At 46.5% G+C, this 18,105-nt stretch overlaps 1 protein-coding gene across 2 annotated transcripts in view; it reads right to left on the bottom strand.

Moving 5' to 3' along the window:
- AUNIP (aurora kinase A and ninein interacting protein) overlaps positions 1–17,895 on the bottom strand; it is a 44,047-nt gene extending 26,152 nt beyond the window's left edge. The window contains exon 1 of one of the 2 annotated variants that reach the window (XM_085647797.1): positions 17,424–17,895. In XM_085647797.1, the coding sequence (XP_085503923.1) occupies positions 17,424–17,516 (93 nt within the window). In that variant the 5' untranslated portion in view covers positions 17,517–17,895. The remainder of the gene's footprint in view (positions 1–17,423) is intronic. The other variant, XM_085647798.1, reaches the window with a different exon arrangement.
- Positions 17,896–18,105: the final 210 nt, after the last annotated feature.

The raw sequence follows: 18,105 nt of genomic DNA, 5'->3' as shown, positions 1-18,105 counted from the left end.
ACAACGCCTGAGCTGGCTCAGTATGCTCGGGCTCTGAGCGAAGTCAAGAAAATAAATACTTCTGATAGAATCCAGTGGTTAAGGGAACTCAAGTCTACATTAATAGCAATGGGGATGAGGAACTTGTGGGACTCTCCGTCCTCAGCTGTGTTCCCCTCCAAGAAGCAACTAAAAGAAGCATACTGGTCTTATATTGACCAGATGCGATTATCCCAGAGCACTAGTATTGTAACAAGCGGTTTCTTGGAGTTTAAGTTGTCTTTGTTTATCGAGCCTTACTGGGAAATTATTAGGAGTACCCTGGAAAGGAAGCTATATCACCAATTCAGGGTGGGGTCCCTACCATTAGGGTTTTTAATGCTCAATTGGAAACAGGGTTGGGATGGTCTATGGCCGTTTTGTCTAGGCACAAGGGACACAACTGCTCATTTTTTCTTCATATGCCCATCCTATAGGCAACCACGCCTGAAATGGCTAGTTCCAACCAATGGTCCCTCTAATTTTTCTTTCTTATGTGCGGCAATAGAATGTTGGTGTGCACTCTTTTATTGCTTGTGTGCGCAACTGAGTGATAAGATGTGCAACAAGGCAAGTCGATCCGCTACCACTTATAGGTAAATGACAAGCATTGGCACTGCCAATAAGCCTTGCTCTTAATTAAGTGACTTCTTGGTCACTGATTGGTTTAAGCACTGAATAAGTCATCACACATGCACCCTGTCAATCATCCTTGCACTTGTGCATCCATAAATCACGTATTCATTCTTGCATTCACCAACATGCACAACCACAATACAGCACATACACAAGTTGAGTCACATTTGCAAGATAAACTGAAAGAATAAAAGTAGAAAAATACAACATGCTATCGGCTGAAAATGGCAGACATGTGTGTGCAATAATAAAGTTAAACAAAGCAGCTAATTTCTTGCCCTCTGTTTGTGGCTTCTCTGCTCGTTTCTTGCCCTCTTTTTGCCTTTTCTGCCCATTTCTTGCCCTCTGTTTCTAACTTCACTGCTCGTATCTTGCCCTCTTTTTGCCTTTTCTGCTGGTTTCTTGCCCCTGGTTTGTGCCTCCTTCTCTGCTCATTTCATGCCCTCTTTTTGCCTTTTCTGCTCAATTCTTGACCTCTGTTTATGCCTTCTCTGCAGGTTTCTTGCCCTCTTTTTGTCTTTTCTGCTTGTTTCTTGCCCTATTGTTGCCTATTCTGTTCACTTTTTGCCCTCTGTTTCTGCCTTATCTGCTCATTTCTCACCCTCTGTTTGCCTTTTCTGCTTACTTCTTGCTCTCTGTTTTGCTGTTTCTGCTCGTCTCTTGCCCTCTTCCTGTCGTTTTCCTCCGCCTGTTGCCCAGAGCCCCTACTTCCCCCCCCCAGGACACCTTCCCAGGTGGAGTTCAGAAACAAACTCTTAACTTGGCTTTTTGACAGAGGCCTTGCATCCCAACACCCAGATATCCTTAGGGGTGACAGCGCTGCACACTAAAAATGCTGAGTGACTGATTGATTCAAATGAAGATACTTTAAAAAAGGTTATGATTGTTTGAAAAATGTTGATTTTTCGACGTTTCTAATGGAGGTGAGTGGGAGAACTTGGTGAACTGGTTTGTGGGCAAAGGCCTATTGTTTGGGAAGTCCACTGCCAGTCCTTGCTTTCTGGTTCACATTCCTAAGTACTTGACGTTTGTTTTTATAATCAGATAAGTAATATTACTAAATCATTCCCCAAACGCCCCATAATGCCTGATGACCTTTTAAGTACTTAGTGTCTGGGCAAGTATTTTCAGTGGCCACTTAAAAGTGTATTCTCTGCTAAGCCTAAAATATTTGCCCTATTTGTTTATCTTTTGCTTTGTCATATGTAGTTGGCAATAACCTGTTTCACTAAAAAGATATGAAAAGGGCACTCACTTGTTCCTAATCTGTCTAGGGCCCCAAAAACCCTAGAACTAGCCCTGCTGCTGTGTGTGTAATCGCTGCCTAAGTGTCAATGGCACATACTGCAGAACTCCTGGCAGTTTCGAGAAGTGGAATGAAAAACTAACATATTGAGCAGTTTGAGGCAGGAGACACAAATGTGAATGGCAGCATGCAGTAGGGAGCATTTTAGGAGTCACTGCATAGGTAACTGACTAACAATAACAGCTGAAGGTGCTGTATTGGATGGAAGCATCATACAAACAGTAAAAGCACATGTGAAGCCAGTGACGCCACACAGTGCAAAAAAAAGAAGAACTGGAGAAATCAGGAGGTGGCCTGGTCGGAGGCAGTGAAGTAAGGTGCAGCACGCTGGTGAAGAGCGTTTAACAAGTCACTGCAGAGGTGAATGGCCAGCAAAAATAGCATAGGCTGCTAAATTGAGACCAACCAGCATACCGACTGATAAGGCCTCAGACAAGCATGTGTGATGCCACAGCCAGACACAGAAGGAGAAAGCAAAAGGTGGAGGCAGCTCTGCCAAGTACCATGCATCAGGCGTTAGACTAACGCATTTTAGTGTGGTGATCCGCATCACCACACTGAAATGCAGTCATGCATTTATATTGATATATCCTCATGGCCTGTGTTCCGCTGCGCCTTGGGTGTCTCGGTGAAGCCTTGGAAGAGCGGGTATCTGAAGCGGGTTGTGGCCTGTTTTATTTCTTGGTCAAGGAGTCCCACCCCCGTTTCTTGACAGCGCCAGGTCTATCTTCCTCACACGCAGAGGCAAAAAAGTCAGAAGCCGCACATGAAGGTGGATTCTTCACTTAGTTAATCCAGAAACCCTAAGTCTGCACGGCCGGCCAGATCAGCTATCACAGAACAGCAATCCATCTCCCATAGGGAACGAATATTTATTAGAGCGTTTTGTAAAATAGCGTAGGCTGCATCCGGTTTATTCTTGGTGCCCAATTAAATGGCACAGTTTACTTTCGATTTATTAGGACATCTTCTTAAAATACAAAGAATTTCAAGCAATTATTCTAATGGAAACAGACAGTGTAAACATAGGTGGACTGCTCACCCAGTTGTACATGTAAAGTGTGGATAATGTCAATCACAGTGCCTTCCCATAAAGTACAGCTGCCTGCTTAGTTGTGACCTAAATGCGTGAATCCCACTCTCAGCTTCAGAATGCAGCTGTGCTTACTGCTCATGTCGCTGTATGTGAGTCTGCGAGTCACGCAGCTTTAAGTGTGCCTTATCTTTTGTCTGCAATTTTGGCTAGAGTCTGATAAAGCAAAGTTGTTTATATTTCTTACGTTTTGCAGCAGTTAACTTAGTTTCTCGTTGCTCAAATTGGTGATCTTTCTGATATTTATGTGTTCCCCTTGTCTTCATGGCTTGATTTTGCTCGCGATAAACTGGATGCCATTAGTTTAGGAAACAATAACACCTGTTATATAGAGAAGTGAGAAGCCCCAAAAGTGCAGTAAAAAATGCTTTATAAAAATCAACGTATTATTATGGGTTCTCTAGTAAAGCACATTTTACTAGTTTCCTTTTCAGTGTTGTAGGATGCTATATTTTTTATTGGGCCTAAAAAAATAAGTATGCTGTCGCATCTTAATTACATGGGCTTTCACACCACTCTACTTCCTATACCAGGCTAGTAAAATGAATCACATACGAAAACGAACATGCAGGCACCATTTTCAGATCAGTTGGGCGACAAAAAAAACGTATCTGACACAGCATGTAATGCTATCGCTATCTGTTACATGAGAGAGATTTAGCAATACAAATGTTTTGGATCGATATATTTATTGGTATAGTGGATAAATATCTGTTTTAGTTTCTGAATGTAATCGATTTTGGTTAAGGGCACCGCTCCCCTAATTAACGGCAGTCTAATTATATTTTACACCTCCTTTTACTTCACTTTAAAAGCTTGAAAGATTTCTCATATACTTTCAGCAAAACATATTCTCAATTTTATTTATAATGAAATTCTCAGTGTCACTCACAGTCATTGAAATGCACTCATAATTACTCTAAAATTACGAAGATGTCACACATGGCAATCTGAAACCTTGGCAGCTATGTGAGGAGCTAGAGGTCCGTGGACTTTGCAAATGTGATTGTCTACTAAATACAACCAACCAGTTCAATGAAGTTCCGTGGAAAGTTCAAGCTGAACGAGCATCTCGGTGTTAAGAAACCCTCGCTACAAATGAGAGGTTTGTGACTGCTCCGAGACAGGTAGGAGCTTCAATCACGACTTTGGGGAAGTGACAACACAGCTCTGCTACACACTCCTCTGCGGGGGCACGTCTGGGCACACTGCAAGCACAGAACCCAAGGCAAATCATGCAGTTCGCTCCCACCGGGAATGTATTTTGCATTGTAATTTTTTTTAATCGAATTTGGCACTTTCACCATGCTTGGTAAACTAGACCGCTGCCTGGTTCATCTGTATATATGAACCCACCGCCCGGGCGGGCTCCCGAACACAAACTTAATTTATTCATATACCACTTGTGCCCCATTTCGGCAGCAACAACTGCATGCTCGTTGACATTCGGTGATGAAACAACGGGACTCTGGCTGTAGAGAAAGCTCTCGGAATTATCTCCTGCTGTTTAATGACAGCGTTGCAGGCATTTAAACGTCCCCCATTAGGATTTCTAAAGACGAAAAACACGTCTTTAGAAATGCATTTGGAAGCGCAGCAGCATCACCATGAGCCGCACTTCAAGAGCTCCAGTGAAGTATTTACTGGAATCCTTTGTAGTGCGTGCTCATTGTGGGTGTCTGCGCGGAGGGAAACCTAGGTGTGGGCGCCCGCTCAGGCGCGCAGGTTAGAGGGAACCATGGTCCCAACATGTAAAAACTTGGGCTTTAGGGTAGCTTCTGCAGCTCTTAGGGTGCTCAGGACCGATACGGAACCCGCCAATGTAATAGCTGTGGCAAAATTCTTGGGGTGGGCTTGGGCGATAAGGGCTAGGAAGATTAAACTATGCTAGTAGATTTAATTCATCCTGTTGCTTGTTTTTATGTTAAATTGTCTTTATATTTTATTTGTGCTTTTACTCTGTAAATGATGATATGAATTGTATTTTAAACTTTGTCTTATGATTTTTTTTTCTAAAAATCGAAATAAAGACTTGACAACAGTGCTTGTATTGTTTCTGCTAAACGCTGTACGTTTTGCTTTTTAAAAAGTACAGCATATTATTGGTAATGTTTTTGAGTTTTTGATTCCAGTCTTTCTTTATATATTATCATAACCCCTTTTTCACGCAGGCAATGATGTTCATAACTCGAAAGCTCCTCCAAGAGTTCCCTTCTTTCTTCTCACAGCACTTCATATTAATGCAGCGCACAATGTCTATCAGTATCACCTCAAAGCTCCAGGCTCCCACCTGCAGAGTTCCTTGTGTATGCGCATGCGCAGCACAGGCTAACAGGCGCACTCTATCTTCTCGAAACATGCAATCCTACCTTTTAAGGGAGAAAGAACTACAGCCATAGACAACACACAAAGGGGAATACGAGCAGTCTGAAACTCTTTATGCAGTATTGTGAGTGTAGCGAGTGCTCTTCTGCCTACGGCCATACAACACGGTAAATGGTTCATACATTTTGTGAATGCTCAATTTGTAAAATACGTAAAACAAAATATTTTTTTTATACATGGGCAATATGTACTGCTTCCAAATTAAATCAGTGTATTTAACTGAATAAAGAGGCCCCATCGAGATTACATTTCTTCCAGTTGTCAGAATCTACTCATTATCCTGGTGCATCCCTGTGAGGTGTCCACTCCTGGGCACCCCCAAGGTGGAGGCCAGGCATCCTTAGCGTTGTGGGGGCCGTTGTGGAGATTAAGCAAGCTATTGCCCAGAGTTGCAGAGTGGGACTCCATGATTGGAATGGCACCGAGGCGAGAATTATCAGGTCCGTGTTATGTTGGTACTACAAAAATGTTATAAACAAGTAAATCAAATAAGCCAATCATGGAGTCACTAATCCATTACAACAATTTACAATAGAGAGCATATGCACTTTAGCACTGATCGGCAGTGGTAAAGTGCCCAGAGTCATGAACTACCAACAACGGGTCAGAAAAAATAAAGGAGGAAGGCAAAAAGTTCAGGGATGACCCTGCAAAAAGGGCCAAGTCCAACATACTTGATTTGCAAAAATGTACCAGGGGTTTTCTCAGAAGGTCACTGCACCCTACACCACGCATTGCCCCTGCCAGCGCTTCCAATGACAGTACCAACATAACTAAAACAAAATACGGTTCAAAGCCAGAGGGTCAAAGGGAAGTTTTAAGACCACACAGGATTTAATCCCCAACAACAGAACAATAAACAGTAAGAAATCCCGAGGTCTACAAAAAAGTTATAAACAAGTGTGGAAAAACCACTACTAATCAGTTACAAAAGAATAAAGTGAAACAGAACTAGTAATTAAGCTCAACAGAGTTAGTTTTGGGCATATCCCTTTTTAGGACGAAATCCCTCACTCACCAAAGGTGACATGCTTCATCATTTGGGATTCTCCTCCCAGAGGAAAAACCTACTTCCTCTGGGGGCTATTTTTGTCTCCTTTGAATATGCGGACGCCTTATTCATCATTTTTACAATACACTAATTTTTAGTAGAAGTGGTTTGATAGACATTAATGTCGGGCTTAGTAGCATGATTGACCTACACCTACAGGTTCTTAATTGATGAGACATATAGCCTTGATCATGCACCATTGTTGACAACTGATAAGTTTGCCTCTGCATACTGAATTGTATGTATACGATTACTTCATGAACAACAAACTTGAAAGTGCCCATGTTATAAACTGTGCAATTCTGTTTTTACATTTTAGTTCTTGTTTGGGCACATTGTTTTTAATATGTTTGCAGCTTCTACATTGGAAGACTACAAATGTGTACGCGCTCTAGTATAACATTAATGGATATCACTCGCTTTTACAGATTTCTGTTTGGGCATTACTTGACATGCGCGGTAGTGAAGAGATAGTGTCTCTTCTATACACATGCGCTATACATACAGCTTACGGTGGCATTCAGACGTAACAGCTAACGTCTATCTTGATTGGAAGTTCAGCACGCAATGATCAGCATTTATGGTGGCGTCTTTCCTTTCCCGGTACCTCCGGTCACAGGCTCAATTCAACGCCGGCGTACCGACGGATAGGTAAGCCCTTTGATGCCCTCCTTGATTTTTCCAGAACTGTTAACTATATTGGCCCGTTACACTCTTTGGGCTTTTTCTAACCTAATATAAGTCAGTCTAAACATTAGCGAGATACTTACACGATACGTTTGAAGTTCGATCTACTTATTTGCCTAAAATGTATATATACTTTTATTTTCACCAGGGTGAATGAGTTTCATTGGTATTATGGCTAATTGCGAGGCAAGATACCATTGAATATTATATCCTCATTTTGTTTACATTGCTATACTAATACATCTTAGAATCTTGACTCTATACTATGATTTTAGAGTCTAGACTGCACTACTAAGCACTGTGGCTCATGCAAGCCCACTGCCTTATTGTTCTAAGTCTCGCTCTTTAAGTTTGGCGTTTTAAATATACATGCTTATCTGGGGTATTACTACAAATGGTACACCCCTTTTTTGATTCGTGATAAGACAGGTCATTGTTGATAGCCATTTTGCTACCGTTTCTTTCAGAGCGGTGCCCCTTTCCTGAGCGGTTGCCAGGTAGAGGTGTGGTGACTTACCCAGTAGTTACGGGTGAGTTATTCTTCTTCTTGTTTTTGTATGTGAAACTTTATTAGTTTTTGTAGCACCTAAGAACACTACATTGATGTTGGCTTTCTAACTTTGATTGTAGGTTATGCACTTTATGAAACAGGCGCACCAAGAAAATCCTTGTCCCTGTATCCTTTTCTGTTATATCACTAATTTCATTCTCTGGCAGCAGCATTATAATGTCCTGATGAAAGCCTAGCCCACTTTTTAGCACTATGGCTGAAACATGTTGACAGATTAACTTCTTTTCATCACCGCGGTTTATAATTCTGACCGCTGGTGCATTGTATTTTTTAATCCTGGCAAAGAACATCTAACACTAAAGTCTTTCCTTGGCGTCCTTTAGTCAGTTTTAAACTTCACTCTTCTCACAGTTTTGATTTGTTATGCGCTGCGTCCTCATTCATACTATTAGCTCTTCATATGTGGATTTATAATATCCGATTTAACATACAAAAACATCCCTGAGCTCCTCCCTCTTAGTAGAGGGGTTTGTAGCCCCCAGAGGAACTAGGTTTTTCCTCTGGGAGGAGAATCCCAAATGATGAAGCATGTCACCTTTGGTGAGTGAGGAATTTCGTCCTAAAAAGGGATATGCCCAAAACTAACTCTGTTGCGCTTAATTACTAGTTCTGTTTCACTTTATTCTTTTGTAACTGATTAGTAGTGGTTTTTCCACACTTGTTTATAACATTTTTGTAGACCTCGGGATTTCTTACTGTTTATTGTTCTGTTGTTGGGGATTAAATCCTGTGTGGTCTTAAAACTTCCCTTTGACCCTCCGGCTTTGAACCGTATTTTGTTTTAGTTATGTTGGTACTGTCATTGGAAGCGCTGGCAGGGGCAATGCGTGGTGTAGGGTGCAGTGACCTTCTGAGAAAACCCCTGGTACATTTTTGCAAATCAAGTATGTTGGACTTGGCCCTTTTTGCAGGGTCATCCCTGAACTTTTTGCCTTCCTCCTTTATTTTTTCTGACCCGTTGTTGGTAGTTCATGACTCTGGGCACTTTACCACTGCCGATCAGTGCTAAAGTGCATATGCTCTCTATTGTAAATTGTTGTAATGGATTAGTGACTCCATGATTGGCTTATTTGATTTACTTGTCCGACCCTAGTACAGTGCACCATGTGTGCTCAGGGCCTGTAAATCAAATGCTGCTGGTGGGCTTGCAGCACTGGTTGTGCCACTCACAGAAGCAGCTTGTAAAATGTGGCTCACGCCTGCCATTGTAGCGCCTGTGTGCAGTCTGGGACTGCCAAGTCGACTTGGCAAGTGCACACACTTGCCGGACCCTAAACCTTCCCCTTTCTACAGGTTAGTCACCCCTAAGGTAGGCCCAAGGTACCCCCATGGGCAGGGTGTATTGTATGTGGAAGGTAGGACATGCCCGGATGTGTGCGGCATGTCCTGATAGTGAATTACAGCCAATTTCGTTTTTCACTATTGCAAGACTACCTGTCCCCATAGGCGAGAATGGGCAGTTTGATTATAACATCTTATAATCCTAACTGACCCAGGGAACATGGTAGAAAAACGAGTTTAGGTTTGAGCTTCAGGGGGACTGTACTCTGGGATCGATTCTCCTTGTGATATGAGAGTGTGGAGGGCGTAATGGAGCTGTAAATACTTGTAAAATTGCGAGGGGTGCAGGAAGTAACAGGTTTGCAAGTCTTGGAAAGTGCAGATATGGTTGCTCGCCCACACGTCTCCAAGTTGGGAGATGCCAATGAGGTCACATGCCCGGAATCCCTCCAATCCGCTGACTTACCGAAGCCAAGTTCCCTGCCAAAGTGGGGTGTATTGGGTCAGTTTATTCTTCCAGTGGGTGTGACGCAGGGAAGCACGCCAAGCCAGGAGGACGGCCTGCATCACAGTTGGCAAAGTGTTGAGGATAGGACTCCCATACACCATCGCCTGGATTTTGGGTAGATCCAAGTTACCTAGCTCCACTCTAAGTGCTGGGTCCGACCAGCCAGCATTGAACCAATCGTGAAGCGCAAGTAAGCAGGTTGCCAGGTAGTAGAGGTACAGGTTGGTCATGCCCATGCCCTCATCAAAGGGTGGAATCCAGCATCGGGACAGGGCTAGACGGGGTCGCCGCCCACCCCAGAGGAACCTGGTGATCAGGCTGTCAAGCTCTCTGAACCAGGTGCATGGGGAATTAAACGGGGTGTTCTGGATCACGTAGAGGAACCTGGGGGTATCTTCATTTTAAAGAGGGCGATTCTTCCTAGGGAATTGAGTGGTAACTTCTGCCATTTGAGAAGGTCGTCTCGTGCTTTCTTCACCAGCAGAGATACATTGAGGGACCAGGCGAGATCAGGGAGTAAGGCCACCTAAATTCCCAGATATTTGAAGGACTGCCTTCTAATGGGTATTGTGGATTCGCAGTCAAAGCAGTCCCTTGACAGGTGAAGGGGACAAGTATGGATTTACTGGGGTTGAGCTTCAGGCCAGAGACTCCCCCAAAGAGGTGTATTGCCTTGAGGCAGTGGGGACCGGATTGAGCCGGATCAGGTAGAAAAATCAAGACATCATACGCATATAATGCGATTTTGTCTTCGTCAGAGATTGGCCATTTCCAGCCTTGAATGCGGTCATCCGCACATATAATGCATGCTAGAGGCTCCAACGCCAGGGCAAACAGGAGAGGTAAGAGGGGGCAGCCCTGCCTTGTGGCCCTCCTAATAGAAAACATGTCTAAGAGTGCCCCATTGACTAATACTCGTGCCTGTGGGCGGGATATAACACCTTATAAGTTACGGAAGTGCTGGCCCATGCCCATCATGCTCAGAACATCTTCCAAATAACTCCAGTCTATCGAATCAAATGCCTTCTCGAAGTTTATAAGAAGCAGCGCTAAATAGGGGTACAGTAACTGGCGATGCGCAAGGGCTAGATGGAAGCGTTTGAGGCAGTGTCTGGTCCCACGAGATAGCATAAATCCACATTGGTCGGGGTGGACCAATTTGGAAAGATATGGCTTCAGCCTGTGGGCCAGGATCTAGGCGAATATTTTAATCTCCATATTTATGAGGGAGATTGGACGATATTCAGCACAATTTGAGGAGGGAGGTTGTATTTTGGAGATTACCACAATAGTGGTGGCATCCGTTTCCGGTAGGAAGGAGCCAGTGTCCACTGCTTCGGTGTACACGTCTAGTAGATGTGGAACCAGTGTATCCCCATAGGCAGCATAATACTCCTGTGGGAGACCGTCGGGCCCGGGGTTGTACCTGACGCAGACCGGGAAATGGTGTCGTAAATTTGTTCTTGGGTGACAGGAAGATCGAGGTCTTTCGCCTCAGCTTGGTTAAGGCAAGGGAGGCAAAAGGCGTTTTTGGCTGAGGAAATCTGACAGAGAAAGTTCAGGGCGCTGCATGGAATAGAGTTCAGAGTATTAGGTAGCGAAGGTCTGGGCTATCATTGAGGGTACGCGATGAGTGGTGTGATCTCTGGGATGATATGATTGGTCATTGGATATGTAGCTAAGCGGTCTTGTGCATCGTCTGGCCGTTTAGCCGTCTGGCTTTCAAGGAGTTGCTTCGGACTCTAGCAGAGTGATTCGAAAGTCCTGAGCCAGGCATTGGAGTTTGAGTTGACCCGTGGCGAAGCCACGGATAGTGGCTTTACCTGCTTCCCATAAGGTACCTGGGGAGGGGACTGAGTCGTGGTAAGTAAGGAAGTATTGTTGAAGCTCTGTACCTATGGCCTTTTTAAGGTCTTTGTCTTGGAGGAATCACGCATTCACGCTCCACGTTGGGCAAACTATATCAGTGGGGTCTCCCACTCTCAGGAGCACAGGCGAGTGGTCAGAAATGCCTCTAGGGTGAATGGTAACATGTCTGACTTTCTGGCAATCTAGTCCCGGCATGAAGATATAGTCAGGCGGTGCCTGCGTGTGGTGCGCAGCGGACATGTGGGTATATTGCTTAGTCTGAGGATGCCTTGCCCAGTTGGTAAGAAGTCGTGCCTGGGCAGATCTTGTGGTGGAGACAGAGCCCATGGTATCAAGGACCGGATGCATAACTGCATTGAAGTTACCCCCAACTAGCGTCATCCCTGGGGGTAGTGAGGTGATGAGGTCTGTGGTGCGCTGCAGGGTTGAGGTAAGTAGCGATGGAGGCGAGTATATGAAGAGCAGATTGAGGGCAACCCCCCCATAGACCTTTGAAGGGCTACGTAGCATCCCTGAGGGTTGTTAGTGGCCGCTGTGAGTGTAAAGGGAAGGCTGCGTCACATGAGGATTGCCATGCCCCGTGAACCCGGAGTGCCATGCTCTGTCATAGCTGTGGAGTGCTAGGAAAGGGCAGTTATTGCCCATGAGATGTGTTTCTTGGAGCATTATTACGTCCACTGCTTGGTGTTGGGCATAGCGTAGGACTGCGGTTCGTTTAACCCCGTCCAGGAGTCCGTTGACATTCCACGATAGTACGCGGAGTGAGACTCCACTGTTACAAATAGTTGTCATGGTGGATAAGGGGGCAGGTGGGGCTTGAAAAGCAGGCAACGGGTGTATAGCTGTCTGTGTTATGTGTAGGTCTTAAAAGCTTGGGTCTCATTCTAGGCCGCTGGCAATGTCCAGGAGTGTTTTGGTGCGGAGTGAAATCACTGTCGTGGTGAATACAATAAGTAAAACTCAGAACAACGGCACGCCCCTCCCAACCCTATCCCCCACCCTATACTTCGTGAACGGAAGCTTCTGTCGTCACAAACAAGCAAAAAAGAGAAGAACCAAACTAAAACTCTTGAGCACCGGTTTGCGTGGAGAGAACCCCTCCTTACATAAGGATTGTGTTGCTGGAAAATTATACATTACGATAGTCATCTTTCAGACAATGTTCCATCGATACGTCTCTGAAAAGCTCGTCAGCAGCCGGCGTGATCATTTTGGAGTGTCAGACTTCGAGACAAGTCAGAGTCCGCGAAGACCAGATGTGAGGTTGCTGGGGAGACACTCCCCGTGTCTGAGCCAGTCACAGCATTGGATCTTCTCGTGGATCGGGAGCTATTTGGCGGTGCATTGTCGTTAGGGTACACTCTGGGGATGACAGTTGAGTTCGATCTTGCTCTGCGTATTTTTTGCCCCTTCTGGGAGCGCGTGCGTCTTCCACTCTGTTTGAGTGATGCTGCCGGGGTGTCTCTGATCCGGGCCCTAGTGGAGGGAGCCGGTGTGCGTGCCCTCAGCGGTCACTCCCCAGCCAACTAAGTCCAAGCCGCTTCCGGGGTGTCAAAGAAGATGGATTTCTTTTGGAACACAAACCGGAGGCGAGCCGGAAGAAGCAGTCGATATTGAAGATTTAAGGCACGCAACTTTTATTTCACGTCAACGAATAATAGTCGTCCTGCTTGAACCTCCCGCGTGTAGTCTGGAAAAATCAATATTGGCTGTCCTTGGTATGATAGGGAATTATGGTTGCGCGCCTCGGCCAGGATATGGTCTCTATCCTTGAAGTTAAGGATCCTGGCAATAAAAGGTCTGTGTGGCGCTCCCAGTGGGGGTCAAGGGGCTAGAGAACGGTGAGCACGCTCAATTGCAAATCAAGCGGATAAGGAGTCTCCAGACATCCAGGATTTTATCCAGCGTTTTATAAAGTTGCTCATTGGACCCTGCTCCGACCCCTCTGGGAATCCCACCAGGCGGAGGTTGTTACAGCTCAAGCGATTTTCGGCATCTTCTGCACTCTGTGGCGTTCCTTGGTGTGGGTGTACGGGCGAGCGACCTGTTCCTTCAGTTGGCTTACATCATCTTCGACTGTGGAGACACTCGATTCTGCCTCCGTGAGCCAGGTAGTCGTGTTGCGTAGGTCTTGCCAGATGACAGCCATATCGACTCGGACCTCGCCAGTCTTGTTTTCAACTGAGGTTTGCGAGGCGCCGATTGCCTGTAAAATGGTGTTGAGGTCTGCCACGGCGGACGGTGGTGTTCCCGTAGCTCCGCTCGCCACTCCGGGATCATTGGTCATAAATTGGTCCATCTTAGTCTGCGGGGGAGGTGGTTTAGGGACTCTGTCCTTCCCCATGCCAACAGTAGGGTGTGTTCTGTGCTCAGGCACTGTTTCAGGTCGTCACTCAGTGGATCCAGAAGGTCCGAGGGAGAATGGAGGCCTGGTTTATCCCCCACGTTGGCACAGGAGTCCTCGTTTTGTGCTTAGAAACCAGTAGCGAAGGGGTAAGAAGGCTTGTGAATCTATAGCTCCCCGCAGTTTACCTGCGGTCGGGACCACCGATCGTGCTATGGTTGGGCACGGACAGCTGTTCCAAGTAGTAGGGTACAGGGCAGCGCAGTGGGGGCACTGCTCCAGGAGTCAGCAGCGCTGACTGATCGAGAGAGAAGCTCCTGAGTGCATATGGAGAAGCTACTCCTGTTGTTACATAGGATGAGAGCAGCGCCAGGATTGGCTCGGGCAGTCAATATCATCGCTCATTACTGAGACCAGTGGCTGCGGTTTTGATTCAACCCCGGCTAACTAATGCGCAGTTGGAGAGACTGACAGACCTCTGGTGCGCATGTCGGGCTGGCCAGAGAAAGGCAATTGGGCCCGTGTGCTGGCTATGGATGACGACGACGAGTACTACTACGGTGTCAATATTGTTAAGCCCCACCCGCTCAGGCATGCGTGTGATGCACAGGACTCGCCACGGACACTCGAAGAAGGTTGACTAACTGCCATGGGCAGCATGCAAAATACTTCGAAAAGTAGCAGTTTGCTCATAGTAAATTGGAGGGCCAAAATATGAGTGGGACAATGCCCCAATGGAAGCACCACACCTGACTGGTTTAATGGGAAAAGAATGTGCATGTGTTCTGTCCTCATCATGCTCACCTTTGAAACAAAGTGTGACTGCACCCTGGTGGCACAGAGGACAACTGAGTTGGTCTTGAATGACCATATATAGGTGCTTCTCTAGCAAGCCAGTACACATCCTGCTGATGCAACGTCCACATCAGCCCTGTCATGCACTAAGAACAGCACCCCCAGATCCCCGACTCAACCAAGTACAACTCATTCCTCAATGGACTCTCAGGGTAGAGAGGGTGCACAGTCAAAGTCTGCTTAGAGAGATAATGTGGGGGAGCAAGAGCCCGGAGTCACTTTAATTTAGCAGCTGTTGCCTCCCCAGCCGGGTGCAGACAATTGATTAGGTACAGCATCTGTAGCCTCCAGGCAGAGTCACCTGTCTTTAGCAGTTGCAGTCTTTGGCCCAATCAGGGCTTCTACTTTGTCAGCAACAGGAGCTAGTCCCAGCCTTTGCCAGCACTGCTTCTTTATTTCACAGCACATTGCTAGGCGACACACGTGCTGACATTTATTATCACAAAGCATTGGTGCAGTTCACAGCAGGAACAGGACAAATACCCCACTCCTATAACATGTTGCTCCTAGCTTGCCTATAGCAGTTTCAGTCAGCTTTTTTGGATGTCCCCCCTACCAGCACGTGCTGGGCTTCTTCTCCTAGACAGCCTTCCTTCTGCAGGGATAGACACTTCTTCCCTCGGCAAGTTAACAGATTTTTAGGCACTAGGCTCTTCCAACAGAAAGTGACTTCAGGTGATGCCTCCTCACATCTGTAAGGCTGGCTGCCAGTCAGGTCCACAGCATCTCTGGGTACTCAGTGGAACACTCCTTTGCTTTTTAGATCCAACTTTACACACATTTTCCTGACGACCTCTGTGGATAGACTGTGTAAGGCATCACAACTGGTTTGGGTTAATTATCTTTTACTTGTCAGTGTCTGACTGATCTTCAGACACAAATGGTACTCATGGCAGGTAGCAATGGGGCTAGCTCCAAGCAAAAGTATCCAAAACAAGGGTACAGTGAAGAGTACTCTTCGCTGAGATGTCATCAGCCTTCCTAAAGCAACAAAAAGGAACATGCAAAAGGGCAGACCTGTCTAGAAACATCCTCACCTTTAACAGAAAACGCGGTCCCACTCCAACCCCTACCAAATATCAATGCCCATGCTGTACGAATCAAGGCCCCTAAGTGGATTTTATTTACAAAAATGACAACACATGCACAACCTGCCAAATATCAGGCATCGTGTGTGACGCCAACGCATTTCAGTGTAGTGTTCCGCATCACTGCACTGAAATGCTTTGTCACGCATTTTAATGCCACTGTCTTGGGTGCTACTACTAGCGCGCCGCCGCTCTGCAGCTCCCAACAGTCACTTGCTACTAGCAGGCCACTGAGCGCTCTCTGGCTCATAAACAGTTAAGGATCATCATGCAGGTCTGGCTGGAAGTCATAGTGCTGCAGTGCTAGCTACATTGTTACAGTCTGCGGCCGCACAGCCGCACCTGGCTTAATTAATATTCCCGCGCGCGACAGGCTGTGAAACTGACACACAGCCCACGCGCACCAGGGCCTGTACATTATCCAGATGAGACCTCACGGCGGTCCTCCTCCTGCACACTGCAGGAACTAAGTGAGATCACTCGTCGCCAGAGAAGGCGCACTCACTCGTGGACTGGAGTGAGTGAAGTCAAGTTGTGCGCTCACTGCTAAGCTAAGCTGAACTGAGTGCTGCCTCAGCAGGGCTGCTGGTGGCTGGCGCTGCACAGTTTCACCAAGTTGAGCTGCCTCAGAGCCGTGTTAACTTCCACCAGGCAGCCAGCCGCAGCGCAGCCCCTGAGCCGCCCCGCTGGACGACGGCGGGCAGCGCGAGTCGCACCACAGTACAGTACTCCACTCTGGCTGAGCCTGACAGAACATAAGATGATCATCTCGGCCCACCAGGCCCCGGCGCTGCATGATGACTGGCATTGCGGGCACTGTAGGGAGTGTGACTCGACTGCCAGCATAGTGACTGGTTGTGCTGCAGCCGGTCATCATGTGTGCCAGCCAGTGCGCCCGCCGTGACCCCGTCAACCGTTCCACCCCTAAGCAGGGAGTCTGGATTGGCGCTGCTGCCATAGTGACACTGCGGTAAGTAAGTTAACTTAACTAGTCTCACATGAAATTATTGTTTTGTTAGCACCAAACAATGCAGCCACAGGGAGCGGTCACAATTTGTACAGTCAGGCCTTGCTTGTCGAGAACTGCGCACACAGTTGGTCTACTTTCTACCACGCAGTCATGCTCTTAAGCTGCCTGCCCTGTTAGAGCTGAAGTTTCTGATGAGTCACGTGACATAAAGCCCACCAACTCATGTTGGGACGGTCGGGGTCACTCTGTGTCTGACTATATGTGGTGCCGCTGCCCGTCCAATTTCTTTCAGTGCCATCGGTGTCACCAAAGTCAGCAGAGCCTCTGTGATAGCCGGTGGGTCTTGGCATGATGTGTGCCGATCGATGCCTGCGAGGTTGAGCAGGTAGCACCGCGCCAACGGGGGCAACCCGCTCGGGGTTAATGATATTATTAGTGTTTAAGAGTGGAGTTAATTTGTGATATTTACAGTTTTGTTATCAAGACGCTGTACTTGTTTGAGTTAAGTCTTATTTATTCATCCTATACCCATTTCCCTCATTTTCATTGCTTGATTTTGCGCGCCAGAAAGTGTCACTCATAGTCATTAAATGTCACTCATAATTAAACTAACATTATGAAAATGTCACACATAGCAATCTGAAACCTTGGCAGCTATGCATGCACTAGCAGTCAGCCTAGTTTTTCAACTCAAACGCTAAAAGTCCTATTACTTCAGCAGGGTATGCCTGTGATACAGCGCAAGGAGGGTCTGTACATACCTGCACGCCTTGCTTCTTCCCTGCAGATGGGTCTAGCCAAATCCCACATGCCTCGGACGGAGAAGCGGCTGCACGACTACCTTTAGTCTTCATCACTGGTCCACACTAGATAATATCCTTTACCAGAATATGGAAAGCACAATTATTTAATGCCCTGCGTGGGTTAAGTGAATTCTACTCCTGTCTAGCACAACTCAATCATCCTTCGCAGAGCAAGCGGGTAACTAGAGATATCAATTTCCAGTCTAAATAGAACCGCGGGAAATACACATTTCGAGATTCCAAGCGGAGTAGGCGAGTCCCCTTCGTCAACCAATCGGGGTTAGACTACATGTAGCCATCGTATAGGGAGCCGCAGAGCTTCCTATTACCACGGCTCCTCCTAAGCGCACCTACCCCGCTAACAACCGTAAAATCACCCTAGCATCCAATGTCAGTAACCGCGCGTTTTCAGAGCACTTCATTTAGCCGTAATTGAAGTACTTCCGGGTCGTCTAACAACCAATCGCAGACGGAAACTATTCTGTAGCGTGTGACAGTGCTCCTAACGTGCGAAATGTCCTGGTATCCCAGCCAATCTTAGGGCGCCATACAATATTCCTAAAGGCCAATAGGCAGTGGAGTCCGCCCACATGCCTTTGTCTGATCCGAAGCCGGTATGCTCTCGGATTTTTTGAGTATA

The sequence above is a fragment of the Triturus cristatus genome, chromosome 3_2 (assembly GCF_964204655.1).
Source record: "Triturus cristatus chromosome 3_2, aTriCri1.1, whole genome shotgun sequence".
NCBI lineage: Eukaryota > Metazoa > Chordata > Amphibia > Caudata > Salamandridae > Triturus > Triturus cristatus.
Note: the sequence above shows the minus strand (reverse complement) of the source record. Positions and strands in the feature narration are given on the sequence as shown.